The 14,812-nt window shown below is 33.8% G+C and overlaps 1 protein-coding gene across 2 annotated transcripts; it reads left to right on the top strand.

Annotated features, from left to right (window-relative positions):
• The first annotated feature begins 707 nt into the window (after window positions 1–707).
• On the top strand, window positions 708–14,589 carry slc29a4a (solute carrier family 29 member 4a). Of its 2 annotated transcripts, none has more exons than XM_051106762.1 (11): window positions 708–943; window positions 2,781–3,001; window positions 4,276–4,407; window positions 6,621–6,734; window positions 7,079–7,207; window positions 7,345–7,419; window positions 7,498–7,763; window positions 11,020–11,143; window positions 13,209–13,396; window positions 13,490–13,730; window positions 13,891–14,589. In XM_051106762.1, exons 2-11 carry the CDS (start codon window positions 2,839–2,841, stop codon window positions 14,022–14,024), a joined length of 1,566 nt encoding a protein of 521 aa, XP_050962719.1. In that variant the 5' UTR covers window positions 708–943; window positions 2,781–2,838; the 3' UTR covers window positions 14,025–14,589. The 2 variants fall into 2 exon arrangements, with proteins under 2 accessions (XP_050962719.1, XP_050962721.1); XM_051106764.1 differs by having other exon boundaries at window positions 709–943; window positions 7,498–7,754.
• Window positions 14,590–14,812: the final 223 nt, after the last annotated feature.

Here is a 14,812-nt window from a genome sequence, read left to right as displayed (position 1 = left end):
TTTAATCAAATAAATGCAGCCTTGATGAGCATAAGAGACTTCTTTAAAGACTATTACAAGTCTTACTGACCCCAAACTTTTGAACGGTAGTGTATATATATATATATATATATATATATATATGTATAAATATATATAAACATAGAAATAAAACCAAACACCTTGTAAACGCTGTTGACTTTGCTTACATGATGAAATATCATACATCTCACAAGTATTTTGCCAAAAAATGACATGTAACTAAATTCAAGATTATTTGGTCTAGAAGTGGGTTACAAATAGCCGGACTATATCGGGTCTATAGTTAAACCAGACGTTGAAACGACGACTATTGCTTGCTGGGCAGTCACTCATTTTTTTTAAAAAAACATAATTTCTTTACGGCTGAAGAAAGACAGTGACAGTGGGGTGAGTAACCTTACATCTGTACATCTTTGTTCTGGACTCCCCTTTAAATTTAAATGTTTATATAAGTTTATTATATATTCCGAAGTAACGAAAGCTGAATTCCGCTACTGGCCAATCAGAATTAAGTATTCCATATATAGGCCTATGTATTGTGTAAATTGTAGTTTTACGTTTTTCTTAAATATTTAATTTGTGCCACTGTATGATAATCATTGATTATTTTTGCATTTATTGTTAATCGCAAAATTAAAATGATTGCAGTTAATCAAGAGCACTAATGCAGGTTTCCTTTAAAGCGGTAATGAAAGCGGGTTCGGCAGACAGCTGGAGGATTCAGACCGATGCAAAACGCGCTGTGTGGGAGGGAGAATGACAGCGGCTCTGTGCTTCTTCACCTTGTACAGGAGGATATTTACACCGGAGAACCCAAACAACACCGTACCTACGATGGAAACCCTTAGTATGTAAAGAAGGGTTGTGGCTACATGGAGTAACATGCGAATAAGGGAGGGAAGACACAATTAATTGTTCGGGGGTAAGATTTAACCTGTTGTCTTTCTAACGAGTGTATCGCTTTTGTCTCTTTAAAATGATGCATGAGCGCTGCCAGATGAATAATGGAAATATATGCTGCGATATTATGATCGTCTGACTAGCTATAACAAGTCCTGTGAGAGCAACAAAGCAGCCTACGGATAGCAAAACATTATATGCGATTTAATCGAAGGGATGGTTTGTTTTGAAAAGAAAAAAGTGATTAAGTTCCCTTTAAAAAGCATGTGTTTTTGCCTCACTGCTAATTAAACACGTTTAATAGGCGGCGATTAGTTTGTTTATTTTTTCATAAGGAAGTTTTCACGCATAATTTGTTTTTAGACTTACTCCGTTTTACTCCGTCGTGTTTTTCACTAACATTTTCTACACAAATTTAGAAAATGTAAAGTTTTAACTTATGTTAAACACAACGGCACTATATCACAACATCAGCAACAGCAGGTCCTTTTATTGTTCGTCTAACATCCTTCATCTGCATTCATCAGCTCGTGTTTCTATATCACTGGCTCTCTGCATCATTTTGGAAAGGTTTTATACAAGTTATTATTGTAATATTTAGTTTATAATGTATTTTAAATATATTTACTGTCTTTCTGTTGCATATTGTGTGATAATCTATAGAAATAAGCAGAGTAAAATGAGTGACACATGACAGTTCATGGTTGAGCAGCAGGTGTTGCTCTGTGCTTTTTATTTGCATGTCTCAGTACTGTTTACATACAATATTTTAAACAACATCAGCCACTATGATAATATGGGCTACATGACAGCTTTGTGAATATGTTGTTTTACGTCTTTGTGTTTGGCTGCAAACTCACTATGTAAATGATTGACAATGACCTATTCCATTTGGTTTATTCATCACTCACTCAATGCAACACGGTCGGATAAGGCACAAAATGTGCCCAACAGCTCTCTAGTCAGTGACGTAACACTGATATCAAAGATTGCTTTTCTTTTGAACCAGTCGTGCACTGCCAGCTCCAGCCTCTTCAAAGGATGCATTGGCAGACTTCCAAGATGAGGAAAATTTCAATAGCATGTCCAACGGTGACATCTTGACTAAGGCTGTTCTTGCTGGAAGTGCCTTATTTGCATTAACAATATAGATTTATTTTAGATTATCTGATTGCTTTTTTCTAAAATAGACCACACAGGCATGCAATATATATATATATATATATCCCTTGACAATACACTATTACTAATGATGCACACGTATGCAAATACAAATAAAAAAGGACTTGCACAAAAGCAGCACATAGCCAAAAGTGAATGTCACATGGCACGGCTGATTAAACAGAAAGTGGCTTGAGGCTGCTCTTCACATGCTTTTATTACACTTCACTCTTCAGTCACTAGAGCCAATTTGACATCACAAGCCCCTTTCATCTCAACGAACTAGAATAATATATGAAAAACTCAAATCATGATGATTTACCATAATGCTTATAATGAGTGTAGTGAACTTTGTGAACATCAGAGATACATGCAAATGAAAACACAAAAAAATGTTGTTAAAAATGTGTTCATTTTATATTCAAATATTATATATACACTACCAGTCAAAAGTTTTTGAACAGTAAGTAGAAGTCTCTTCTGCTCACTAAGCCTGCATGTATTTGATCCAAAGTACAGCAAAAACAGTAAAATTTTGAAATATTTTTACTATTTAAAATAGTTGTTTTCAGAAACCATTCTAATATGCTGGTTTGCTGCTAGAGAAACATTTCTTATTATTATCGGTGTTAAAATTAGCGCTGCTTAATATTTCTGTGAAATGTCGCTTGACCGGTGTCATTTTTATCCTCTTTCAGATCATATTTCTGACGCTTAAGAAGGCCTTTTCAGATATTCCGGCCCAAAAGAGGGACTATGGGCTCAAAAGGAGTAGAGAGACGTAAACAGGCCACCCCTGGCCAGACTCCCGAGGGCAATGTGGTGATGAGCTTCAGTTTCGAGAGCTATCAGCTGGAGGAAGAGGACTGTCAGGTGAAAGACATCTCAGATAAAGGAGTGCTGGCCCTTTCTGAACCTGGTGAGTCTCTGCTGCATGCACTGTACCGTGAAAAAACTGTAAAAATGCTACTGTAAAATCCTGTTAAATGGTTAATAATAAATTCCACTACTATATACGGTGAAAAACTGTATTGGACATTGGATGTAATTTTACAGTATTATACCGTTTTTCGAAGTATAAAAGAACATAAAATTTACAGTGAATAACCGTAAATTGACATTCTCAAAATTCCCTGCGTTACATTTCAAATTTGATGTTTTTTTTTGTTGTTGAAATAACTATGTTTCTTAGTTTTTTTCTTATCAGTTTTGTAAATTAGAGTTGTATGTTACATCTAATGTAGTTAAATAAATGTTTATTGCATTATTTCAGTTTCATGCTGGTGTTTAGTGTTTGTGTGAATGACACTGTGCACCTTCTATTTATATGTTAATATTTAAAAGCTGCGTGTGATGGGCTTTTGTTCATTATGTGACTTTCTCATCGCCACCTGCTTTTGGTGATTATCAGTGTATTACAAGGGTACAAAACAGATGTCAGTACTTCAATATGTTGGTTAACATTGCATTTAAATTAAGTTAAAACCATAAAACCTAAAATGTTGCTACCATATTTTTTACGGTAAAATTCCAGCAACAACAGCTGCCGTTTCTTTACCGTAAATTTTACAGATTTTTCTTTTCATCATTTAAGACTCTATTTCATATGTGTTTTGCCTGTACAATGTGTATAAACACAGATTTTGGTTTGGCAAAGAATCACCTTGGTTTACAAGGTTACAATACTTGGCATGTACTAGCTAGGGCTAATCATGTTAGGTGGAGGAGAGTCTGCTGTCCCCTCATGTTGCCTGGTTACAAAGGTCATACTTATTAAATCAGTGGAGTGGGAGAAGCTACACATTGATGTTTAGTATTTGCTAGAGTCTTCTAGCTACACATAGATATGTTCTGTATTTGATCAACTATACGTTTTTCATTTTTAAGCATGGTTTCATTTCCCCCATCTCTTAAATTAGGCATGTAGTGTTAAAGTACTCACCATTAGGAAGCCAGCAATAGGCACAGAAGTGCTTCCATCAATCAGTTCCTCATCCAGAAAAAGAGAGAGGGAGCAAAATGTCAAATGTCTCATAAATATGCATAAATACACTTCAAAGAGACAGGCTGAGAGACAAATATTTAAAATGCTCATATTTTGAAATGTCATACAAATAAAACACAGACAGGAGTTTTGTTTATAACTCTCGTTCGTTGTTTGTGCATACAAATGGGTTTGATTTCTGTGCACAGCGTTTGAAGAACCTATTCCAGATGACCGTTACCATGGGATCTATTTTGCCATGCTCCTGGCTGGAGTGGGCTTCCTGCTGCCTTACAATAGCTTCATTACAGATGTTGACTACCTGCATCATAAATTCGAAGGTACTCCATTATAATTATGGACTCCATATTTTCTGTAGCATTATCATGAAACATGGTTTCAAGTATGGTTTTAAAACATGTTGTACTTGGGTTTTCATGGTATTTGCAAGAATTGCTGTGTATAATGTAGATAGATAGACAGATAGATGGAAGAGATCTCTTTAAAACACTGTCTATCTCTCTATCTATCTATCTATCTATCTATCTATCTATCTATCGTTCTTTTGTTCTTTATAAAATGGATAGTTCCGGTCCTTGATTCTGATTGGTTGAGCTGCGTTCGAAGCTGTTGTGAATTACTCTGCGAACAAAATTGTATCATTAATCACTTACCCCCATGTCATTCCAAACCCGTAAAAGCTTTGTTTTTCTTTGGAACACAATTTAAGATATTTTGGATGAAAACCGGGAGTCTTGTGACTGTCCCATTGACTGCCAAGTAAATACCACTGTTAAGACCCAGAAAAGTATGAAAGGCAACGTCTTCTATGTTCTTTACACTTTGATTTGAACGAAAACAGCGTATCCGTGTGGTGGGGCTGACACAGAACAGCGTACACAGTTTGCATCCAGCGGATATTGTCCAAAATGGCGCTACGGTGACACAGATGAGATGAATTGTTGAATAAAGTTGTTATTTTAATTTTCTTTGTGTACAAAAAGTATTCTCGTTGCTTCATAAAATTCAGATTGAACCACTGACGGTAGATGGACTATTTTGACGATGCCTTTCATACTTTTCTGGGTCTTGACAGTGGTATTTACTTGGCAGTCAATGGGACAGTCACAAACCTCCTGGTTTTCATCCAAAATATCTTAATTTGTGTTCCGAAGACGAATTAAGCTTTTACGGGTTTGGAACAACATGGGGGTAAGTGATCAATGACAAAATTTTCATTTTGGGGTGGAGTAACCCTTTAAGAATAGTGTTTTTATCAATGCCACTTTATTTGCTCTGTTTTATTTTAATTTATCTATCTATCTATCTATCTATCTATCTATATATATATATCTGTTTGTCTTTCTGTCTATCTATCTATCTATCTATTTATCTGTCTGTCTGTCTATCTGTCTTTCTGTCTATCTATCTGTCTATCTATCTATCTATCTATCTATCTATCTATCTGTCTGTCTGTCTGTCTGTCTGTCTGTCTATATGTCTATCTATCTATCTATCTATCTAAAAATCCAGTATAATATTTGGAAATATTATAATTTCAAATAACAGTTGTTTATGTTAATATACAGTATTTACAAAAAAAATCAGGAATTATTTTAATATGCTGATTTGGTGCTCAAGAAATGTTTTTTTATTATCAGCATTAAAAACATTTCTGTTGCTTAATATTTTTTTGGCAATTTTTACTTTCAATTTTATTCACTTCAATGCATAATTGCTGAACAAAAGTATTGATTTTTTTTTTTTTAAACAGAACTTTTAAAGGGATAGTCTGTCATTAATTACTCACCCTCATGTCATTCCAAATCCGTAAAATCTTTCTTCATCTTTGGAACAGAAATTAAGATATTGTTTATGAAATCTGAGAGCTTTCTCATCCTGCATAGACAGCAACGCAACTGACACGTTCAAGGCCCAGAAAGGTAGTAAGGACATCCATAAAATAGTCCCTGTGACATCAGTGGTTCAACTGTAATTTTATGAAACTATGAGAATAATACAAGAACATAAATAGCGATTTTATTCAACAATCTCTTCTCTTCCGTATTGGTCTTCACATGCATCATGTGACACAGAAGAGAAGATATTGTTGAATAAAGTTGTTATTGTTGTTTTCTTTGCGCACAAAAAATATTCTCATAGCTTCACAATATTACGGTTAAACCACTGATGTCACACAAACTATTTTAACAAACTATTTTGTCCTTACTACCTTTCTGGGCCTCAAATGTGTCAATTGTGTTGCTGTCTATGCAGGGTCAGAAAGCTCTTAGATTTAATCAAAAATATCTTAATTTGTGTTCTAAAGATGAACAAAAGATCTCACAGTATTGGAATTATGTGAAGGTGAGTAATTAATGATAAATAATTTTTGGGTGAACTATCCTTTTAATATAATGCAATTATACAATTTCCATTGAAAGATAATCAGTTTTGACATCTGTGTTTGTATCTGACATGAAAAAAGTCAAAAATCTGTTTGTGATCTGTCCTTTATGATAGTAAGAAAGAAATTGTCTTCTGTGTCCTCCAGGAACGTCCATTGTGTTTGACATGGGCTTAACATATATACTTGTAGCCCTAGTGGCTGTAATCCTAAACAATGTCCTGGTGGAGATGCTGAGCCTGCACACCAGGATCACTGTGGGTGAGTGTGTTTATTTAGAGCAGACTGACACGCACACAGACAGTAAAGCACAAAGGGTTGGGGGAGGAGGCCGCTGATTGACCTGACAGAGTTGCTGGCCTGAGGGGAGAGGGAGGAGGGGCGACAGTCCAGTCTGACAGCTGCATCACTCATCTCAACCTGAGGAATAACACTCACCAAATACTGCTAAATACGCACTAAGAGGATAGCGCACATATAACTGAAACAGAAGATAAACACAGGAAAATGACATCAAAGTAAATCCTAGACCAATCCTGAAAACTTAGATTATTTCTTAGTTGTGCTGTCTCAAATGTGTTTATATCCGAGTTCATTTCTTGCAGGTTACCTATTTGCACTTGGACCTCTGCTTTTTGTCACTATTTTTGATGTGTGGCTGGAGAGGTTCACCACCAATCAGTCATACGTCATTATTCTGATGTCTATGGGAACTGTGGCCTTTGGATGTACAGGTATTGGTTCATAATTTTCTTTCCAAAGCCATCATGACTGCAGAAGCATGTTGGGAGTGACTGTCTATCTTATAGGCTCACATTGTGTTCTCAACCATTTCCAGCCGTAACAGTATTTTACCTTGTTGTGTCTCCAGTGCAGCAGTCCAGTTTCTATGGATACATGGGGATGCTTCCCAAGCGCTACACACAGGGCGTAATGACCGGAGAGAGTAAGAGGCTTTTTGCTGTCAGATGTGTTCATGAAAAACCACGACCACGATTCTCATTCTTTGTTTTCTTCTTTATAGGCACTGCAGGGGTGATTATTTCACTCAGCCGTATCTTCACCAAACTACTGATCAAAAACGAGAGGAAGAACACCATCATCTTCTTCATCATTTCAATCTGTATGGTGCTACTGTGTTTTATCCTGCACATACTGGTGCGAAGGACGCGCTTTGTTCAGTACTACACGAGTCTGGCACGTCGAGGCCTGTCCCACGCCAAAGACCACTCTCAAAATGGAACCCAGTACCAGGTCCATCATGATGTCATTACAGAAGAAGTAAGATTTGTAAGTTTTGCATGCCAAATGTGAGAAGGACATATTAAGATGAACCTATTTATGGCCTTTCTCCAGTAGTGATTCCATCAATGTCATTTTAAATGTAATTTCATCTCAAAAATAACAACATTCTTCTAAAATATCTTATGTGCTCAGCAGAAGAGAAGTGTCTTCTGAATTCTGATGCATGTACACTACCAGTCAAAAGTTTTTAAACAGTAAGATTTTTAATATTTTTTTAAAAGAAGTCTCTTCTGCTCACCAAGCCTGCATTTATTTGATGCTAAGTACAGCAAAAACAGTACAATTCTGAAATATCTTTACTATTTAAAATAACTGTTTCTTTTTTTAATATATTTTAAAATGTAATTTATTCCTGTGATTTCAAAGCTGAATTTTTACCATCAATACTCCAGTCACATGATCCTTCAGAAATCATTCTAATATTCTGATTTGCTGCTCAGAAACATTTATTATTATTATTATGTTGAAAACAGCTGAGTAGAATTTTTTTCAGTTTTCACTGATGAATAGAAAGTTCAGAAGAACAACGTTTATCTGAAATAGAAATGTTTTGTAACATCATAAATGTCTTTATTGTCACATTTGATCAATTTAAAGCATCCTTGCAAATTAAAAGTATTAATTTCTATAATTTTTTACCAAATAAAAAAAAAAATTAAAAATTATACTGATTCCAAGATTTTGAATGGTATAGTGAATAATGTCACAAAAGCTTTTTATTTCAGATAAATGCTGATCTTTGGATCTTTCTACACATCAAAGAATCCTGAAAAAAAAATTACTGTTTTGAATATTGATAATAATAATAATAATAAATGTTTCTTGAACAGCAGAACAGCAAATCAGCATATTAGAATGATTTGAGTAATGATGCTGAAAATTTAGCTTTGATATCACAGGAATAAATTACATTTTAAAATACATTCAGATAGAAAACAGTTATTTTAAATAGTAAAAATATTTCAAATTTTGACTGTTTTTGCTGTACTTTGGATCAAATAAATGCAGGCTTGGTGAGCAGAAGAAAATTCTTAAAAAAAACATTAAAAAAATCTTATCTAGTGTAGTTAAAAAACTTTAACTTTCTATTTCTTGCATAATTTGACAAAATTACAGCTTGATTGGCAATGATGCACAATACAAATATAATAATTTTTAATTATAATAATACACAAATATAAAATATATAATACACAATTAATGTATATTGAAATAATACAAAATGCAATTATGTAATATATAAAAATAAAAAAATACATAGTACATAAGTAATATGTAGATATTTTACATAAATATTAATACATTTCCATGAATTTTAATTTTAAGCATGCTCTTCCATGACATTGTCTCATTGTAACCATGTACACTATGTATTCTAACATTAAAAGTCTCGACCAAGGGTAAAACAATGATATATATCTTAAAAATATCCAAAATAGAAATTCAGCATAAGGTTCATAGAAAATAAGCAATATTTAGTGATAGTTCACCCAAAAATAAAAATGCTGTAATTAATTTCTCACCTTCATGTCGTTTCAAACCTGTAAGACCTTCATTCATTTTCAGAACACAAATTAAGATATTTTTGATGAAATCTGAGAGCTTTCTGACCCTGCATAAACAGCAACACAACTGACACATTCAAGGCCCAGAAAGGTAGTAATGACACTGTTAAAATAGTCCATGTGACATCAGTGGTTCAACCGTAATTTTATAAAGCTAAGAGAATACTTTTTGTGCACAAAGAAAACAAAATTAATGACTTTATTCAACAATTTCCTCTATTCCGTGTCAGTCTTCGCCACACGTTCACGAGACTACCACGACGTATGCATTTACATAACTAATTTAATGATGTCCTTACTACCTTTCTGGGTCTTGAATGTGTTAGTTGTGTTGCTGTCTATGCAGGGTCAGAAAGCTCTTGGATTTCATCAAAAATATCTTAATTTGTGTTCTGAAGTTGAATGAAGCTCTTACAGGTTTGGAACAACATCAGGGTAACTAATTAATGACAGAATTTTCATTTTTGACTGAACTATCCCTTTAACAAGAGTTACCCAGTCATATGTTATTCTGCTTTAGCTGTCTCATACTTTTGCATTAAGTTTATCTAACATGCGTCGTCAGTTTTTGCAGGCAAAAGTCCTCCTGAATCCTGTGTAAAATAACATTTCTGTCCCTGCTTTATGGTTTAGAAATCTATTTGGAATTAAATAAATCAGAGGCATTATCATGCTCTGATAGAAATGTGTGACAAAATTCCTTGGAATGCAGAATCGTAAAGCTCTCTTTAATTTAGCTGGACTGTGAAAAACGGTTTTAGTTACGCATACTCAGCTGTGTTTTCTCTAAATTCTCCCATAACTCCATTTCATCTGTGTCAGTCAGTGCTCTCGATGACTGTGCTCTCAGCGGCCCTGAGAGGGACACAGGGAGAGCATGATTTAAGTGCACACTTAGACACAGGCGGTTTGGGTGGAGTAATATATGAAAGCACTTCAGATAAACCTCATGTTTTTCCTGTGGGTGACAGACTAAGCACTCAGCTGTTCCTTCTCTCAAGATTTCTTCATCTTCTTCCAGAAATTCATAGGTTATCATAGAAGCACTATTGTGGATTTTTTCCTTTGCTGTTGAGGAAAATGAGAACCTCAAAAATGTGAAAAGAGTCCATTAGGGGTATTTAGAATTGGTTCAGCTTCAAATTATGATGGGATAAAAATCCATCAGCAATCCAGTACAAGATTCTTTGACTAAGGACTGACCAGAAGAGGCTAATTTTTAATCTAGCCGAGACAAAATGCCTCAAAATGAGATTTTTACTGTTCATTGTTACGTTGTTATTTAATGCTAGTCCATGTGTAGCTTATGTTACTCTGAGGGTGTATTTCTCCCTGTCTGTGCTTCCGTGAGACCCGAATGCTCTTGTTTTATTCTCGGCAAATTAAGGAGAGTGGTTTTACTAGCTCAGCCAGACACTTAATCAAGTAATGGCCCTCCTCAAACAGGCCCTGCAGAAATGCCAGTTCATCAAGAAAAGCATTACAATATCTGAATGCACTGCACGCTCTTACAAAGTCGCAGTGACCTGCTTGATACAGGCACTGGTTCTGATGTGTTATGTTTTGTTACAAGGTTTTTGCTGTATTGAACTGAAAAAAAAATTCATGGTCATTCCACTATACGGATATATAATGTATTCAGTATGAATTGTTCAGATGTCCTGTCTGTTTTCAAGGGTAATGGCGCAGTGGGCTCTTCCCCAGCTGAAGACGGCTGCACAGATTTTGCTGGAGGAAACACTTATGTAAGGTTTGATGTGCCCAAACCAAAGATAAAACAGAGCTGGCCAGGCATCAAAGGTGTGATCTCATTTTTCTATATTAATCCTCATTAACAAAGAAATTATGATTTAGCAGTGCATCAATTTTACAATTCTAGCTGATACCAATAAATCAATAATCATTCATGACGATATGGTTGATATTTTCTATACTTAAAATGTTGGTAACACTTTACAATAAGGTGTCATATGTTAACATTAGTTAATGTATTAACTAACATGAATGAACAATGAACAATACATTTATTACACTATGTGTTAGTTAATGTTAGTTAATTGAAATATTAACTATTTGTTCATTTGCTCATGTTAGTTCACAGTGCATTAACTAATGTGGTAACACTTTATTTTAAGGTGTCCTTGTTACACATGTTACCTGTACTTACTATTATAATAACAATAAATTGTGCATAAATACATGCAAGTAACCCTAAGCCTAAGCCTAACCCTAACCATATAGTAAGTACATGTAGTTAATTAATATTACTCAATACTTAAATGTTACACCTTAAAATAAACTCTAATGTTAACAAAGGCAACTTGTGATTTTAATAATACATTAGTAAATGCTGAAATTAACATTAACTAAGATTAATAAATGCTGTAGAAGTATTGTTCATTCTTAGTTCACTAATGCATTTCTATGTTAACTAATGTAGTTAACTAATGTTAACTAATGAACCTTATTGTAAAGTTTTGCCAAAATGTTATACTATTGTCTAAATTCATAAGAAAAGTTTTTAATGCTGCAAATTAAGAAAGGCATCACAACATTATTATGTACAGTATGAAAAAGATATTCATTATGAGATCTTCAAAAGATTACATTAATAATGGTATTCAATTTGTATTTTGATTATTTTCAGGTAATAAGTTGCAATACACTCCTAATAATATAAGGTATTTGTATGATCACTGCCATTTAAAAACATGAGGTTGATTTAAAAAAGATTATTATTATTTACATAATATACAAATATAAAATATTCATATTTTAAAAATATACGAAATGCAAATATATAATATATAAATATAAAAATATATAATACACAATCATATGAAAATGAAAGCACACAATGAAATTAATTATTTTTATTATTAAATTATTTGTGCTTTATTTTCAGATAATAATAAAAATTTACAATACATAATAATACAGTAATAATCAAGTATATCCTAATAATCAAGTATTTGTATGAACGCTGCCATTTAAAAGTTTGAGGTTGATTAAAAAAATGTATGGTTATTATTATTATTATTATTATTATTATTATTATTATTATATACAGTATACATATAATATATAATATACATTCTATAAAATAATAATAATAATAATATACAATATATAAAATAGACAATTTTTTTTTATTAAATTGCAAAAGTTTGAGGTTGATGAAAACATGATTGTCATTATTATTATTATTATTAATTATATAATATACAAATATAAAATATAATAATATATATTTTAAAATATACAAAAGGCTATATAATATATAAATATGAAAAATATATAATACACAAAAAATGCTAAAATTAATCAAGACGAAATTACTAAATTTATTATTACTATTATTATTAAATTATTTGTGTTTTTCTTTAATAATAATAAGTTACTATGAATTCCTAATAAAGTATTTGTATGAACAATGCTGTTCAAAATAATAATAAAAATAAAACTTTTAATTTTCAAATTCAATTTTTTTCCTATTACTGTAAATGTTTTCTATTTTAATATATTTCAAAATGTAATTTATTCTGGTGATGGCAGAGCTGAATTTTCAGCATCATTACTCCAATCTTCAGTGTCACATGATCCTTCAGAAATCTTTCTAATATGCTGATTTTTCTGCTTGAGAAACATTTGTGGAAACCATGATACATCTTTTTCTTTAATGAACAGAATGTTCAAAAGAACACATTCATGTGATTTTTTTTTTTTTTTTTTTTTGTAACAGTATAAACATCTTTAATGTTGTTTTTGATGCAGCCTTCCTAAAGTGAAGTATTCATTTCTTAAAAGCAAAACAAAAAAGAAATCATGTTATTGGTTAATCAAGCAGTGACCCCTTCTGTTGCAGACATGATCCTGCATCGATATGTTGTAGCCCGAGTGATCTGGACCTACATGCTGTCTATTGCTGTCACTTACTTCATCACACTGTGTCTTTTCCCTGGACTGGAGTCAGAGATCAGGAATGCCACACTGGGGGAATGGCTGCCCATCCTAATCATGGCCATCTTCAACATATCTGACTTTGTGGGCAAAGTATGTTTACTGACTTCATGATATTTCAGATTATATATCATTTACGTTCTTTGAAGTAATCTGACTCCTGACCTTGTCTCTTCATGTGTCTAGATCCTGGCAGCCGTGCCGTATGAATGGAACGGCATTCGTCTTCTCTTCTGCTCGTGTGTGCGGGTAGTTTTCATCCCTCTGTTCATCATGTGTGTATATCCGGCTCAGAAGCCCACCTTCAGCCACCCGGCATGGCCTTGCATCTTCTCTCTCCTCATGGGCATCACTAATGGCTATTTTGGCAGTGTTCCCATGATTCATGCCGCAGGCAAGGTGGCACCTGAGCAGAGGGAACTAGCAGGTAAATCCATCACCCCTTTTAGATTCATAGAGTATAAATGCACAAGTCTATGCAGATGAACAGGTGCTTAAATGCAAGCCTAAACCTTCAGATGCGTTTATAATCGCTTCTCTAGAGATGCAGTCATTAACTTTAGTTTGTGATTTTTTTTTTTCCACAGGGAACATAATGACTGTGTCCTACATGTCTGGACTGATGTTAGGCTCTGTGGTCGCCTATGCTGCCTACAGTTTTACTGCTTCAGGCTCCAGCCTCCACTCAGAGACTGGCTATAACTTTACCCAGGGGTACTAGTACCCTAGTCCAAGCCAAAAAGCCATGCCTGTTCTTGTCATCAATCTCATCAGGTGGCACCATTGCCACTCTGTGTAGCAACTCTGCAGTTCCCATAAATCAGACCTCTGCTGCAGGCTTCTTTTAGCCCACCTGCAATGCCGTGTGCCTGTGAATGTAGTCAAATGGATGAAGAAATCAGCTTTGACACTGTAAAGAGTTATATATGTGTGCTTACTTGTATTGCCTCTTCTTGTTCTCTGAGAGTGTTTTTTTTTTCATGGTGCCAAAAGTTTTTTGGGGCATCCATTAAGATGCCAAACGTTAGCTGTGTGGTGATAAAGCTGGAGTGAATACATTTGATGTTTCTGTTTAATGTATATGGTATGACAGACAAATGTGAACGTTTATGAATACATTCTGACAGGACTGATGAACTTATTAAATGAGGGTCATTTATATCTAGATGCATGTAAAAGGGATTTGCCGAAAAGAAAACCATAATCTTTTGAGTGCAATACTGGACCTTTTTGCTAAAGCTAACTGAATGTAAACGTCTCTAAATAAATGCTCTTTTGTAAATGTTCCTGCCTTTTTCCTTTTGCGTTTTCAATTAATCTTCATTTAGGGTTTATGACAACTGCAGTTGAGGTCAAAAGTTTACATACACCTTGCAGTATCTGCAAAATGTTAATTATGTTACCAAAATCGTACAAAATGCATGTTATTTTTTTTAGTGCTGACTGTTTTATTTAGTACTTATTTCACATAAAAGACATTTACATATAGTCCACAAGAGCAAATAATAG

The sequence above is a fragment of the Labeo rohita genome, chromosome 3, assembly GCF_022985175.1.
Source record: "Labeo rohita strain BAU-BD-2019 chromosome 3, IGBB_LRoh.1.0, whole genome shotgun sequence".
NCBI lineage: Eukaryota > Metazoa > Chordata > Actinopteri > Cypriniformes > Cyprinidae > Labeo > Labeo rohita.
The sequence above is the reverse complement of the archived record's forward strand: the minus strand, read 5'-3'. Positions and strand labels throughout refer to the sequence as shown.